At 43.4% G+C, this 980-nt stretch overlaps 1 protein-coding gene across 1 annotated transcript in view; it reads left to right on the top strand.

Moving 5' to 3' along the window:
- LOC125488339 (keratin-associated protein 16-1) overlaps nt 1–980 on the top strand; it is a gene marked incomplete at its 3' end in the record, with an annotated part of 14,348 nt that overhangs the window by 11,428 nt on the left and 1,940 nt on the right. The window contains exon 5 of the mRNA XM_048621332.1: nt 232–372. Coding sequence (XP_048477289.1) covers nt 232–372 — 141 coding nt within the window. The remainder of the gene's footprint in view (nt 1–231; nt 373–980) is intronic.

Here is a 980-nt window from a genome sequence, read left to right as displayed (position 1 = left end):
GTGTGAGATATTGCTGTGTGAGATATTGCTGTGTGAGATGCTGGTATTTGAGATATTGGTGTGTGAGATATTGGTGAATGAGATGCTGGTGTGTAAGATATTGGTGTGTGAGATTATCGTGTGTGAAATGCTGGAATCTGAGATGCTGCTGTTTGAGATATTGGTATTTGAGATTCTGGTGTGTGAGATATTGGTTTGTGTTTGCTACTGTGTGAGATATTGGTGTCTAAGATGCAGGTGTGTGAGATGCTGGTGTGTGTGATATTGGTGAGTGAGATATTTGTGTGTGAGATGCTGGTGGGTGAGATGCTGGTGTGTGAGATACTGGTGTGTGAGACGCTGGTGTGTGAGATTCTGGTGCGTGAGATTCTGGTGTGTGAGATATAGGTGTGAGAGATATTGCTGTGTGAGTTATTGGTGTGTGAGATGCTGAAGTATGAGATATTGGTGTGTGAGATATTGATGTGTGAGATATTTGTGTGTGAGATGCAGTTGGGTGATATGCTGGTGTGGGATATACTGGTGTGTGAGATGCTGGTGTGTGAGTTATTGGTGTGTGAGATGCTGTAGTACGAGATATTGATGTGTGAGATACCGGTGTGTGAGATATTGGTGTGTGAAATTCTGGTGTCTGAGATGCTCCTGTGTGAGGTATTGGTTTGTGAGATTCTGGTGCGTGAGATATTGGTTTGTGAGGTTCTCGTGTGTCAGAAATTGGTGTGTGAGATATTGGTGTGTCAGTTATTGGTGTGTGAGATTCTGGTGTGTGAGATATTGGTGTTTGAGATATTGGTTTGGGAGGTGCTGTTGTGTGAGATATTAGTGTATGAGTTGCTGGTTTATGAGTTGCTGCTGCGTGAGATGCTGGTGTGTAACATGCTGGTGTGTGAGATATTGGTGTGTGAGATATTGGTGTGCGAGATGTTTGTGTGTGAGATGCTACTCTGTGAGATATTGGTGTGTGAAATATGGGTGTGTGA

This window comes from Rhincodon typus, unplaced genomic scaffold (genome assembly GCF_021869965.1).
Source record: "Rhincodon typus isolate 14 unplaced genomic scaffold, sRhiTyp1.1 hic_rhity00000478, whole genome shotgun sequence".
Classification (NCBI taxonomy): Eukaryota; Metazoa; Chordata; class Chondrichthyes; order Orectolobiformes; family Rhincodontidae; genus Rhincodon; species Rhincodon typus.
The sequence above is the reverse complement of the archived record's forward strand: the minus strand, read 5'-3'. Positions and strand labels throughout refer to the sequence as shown.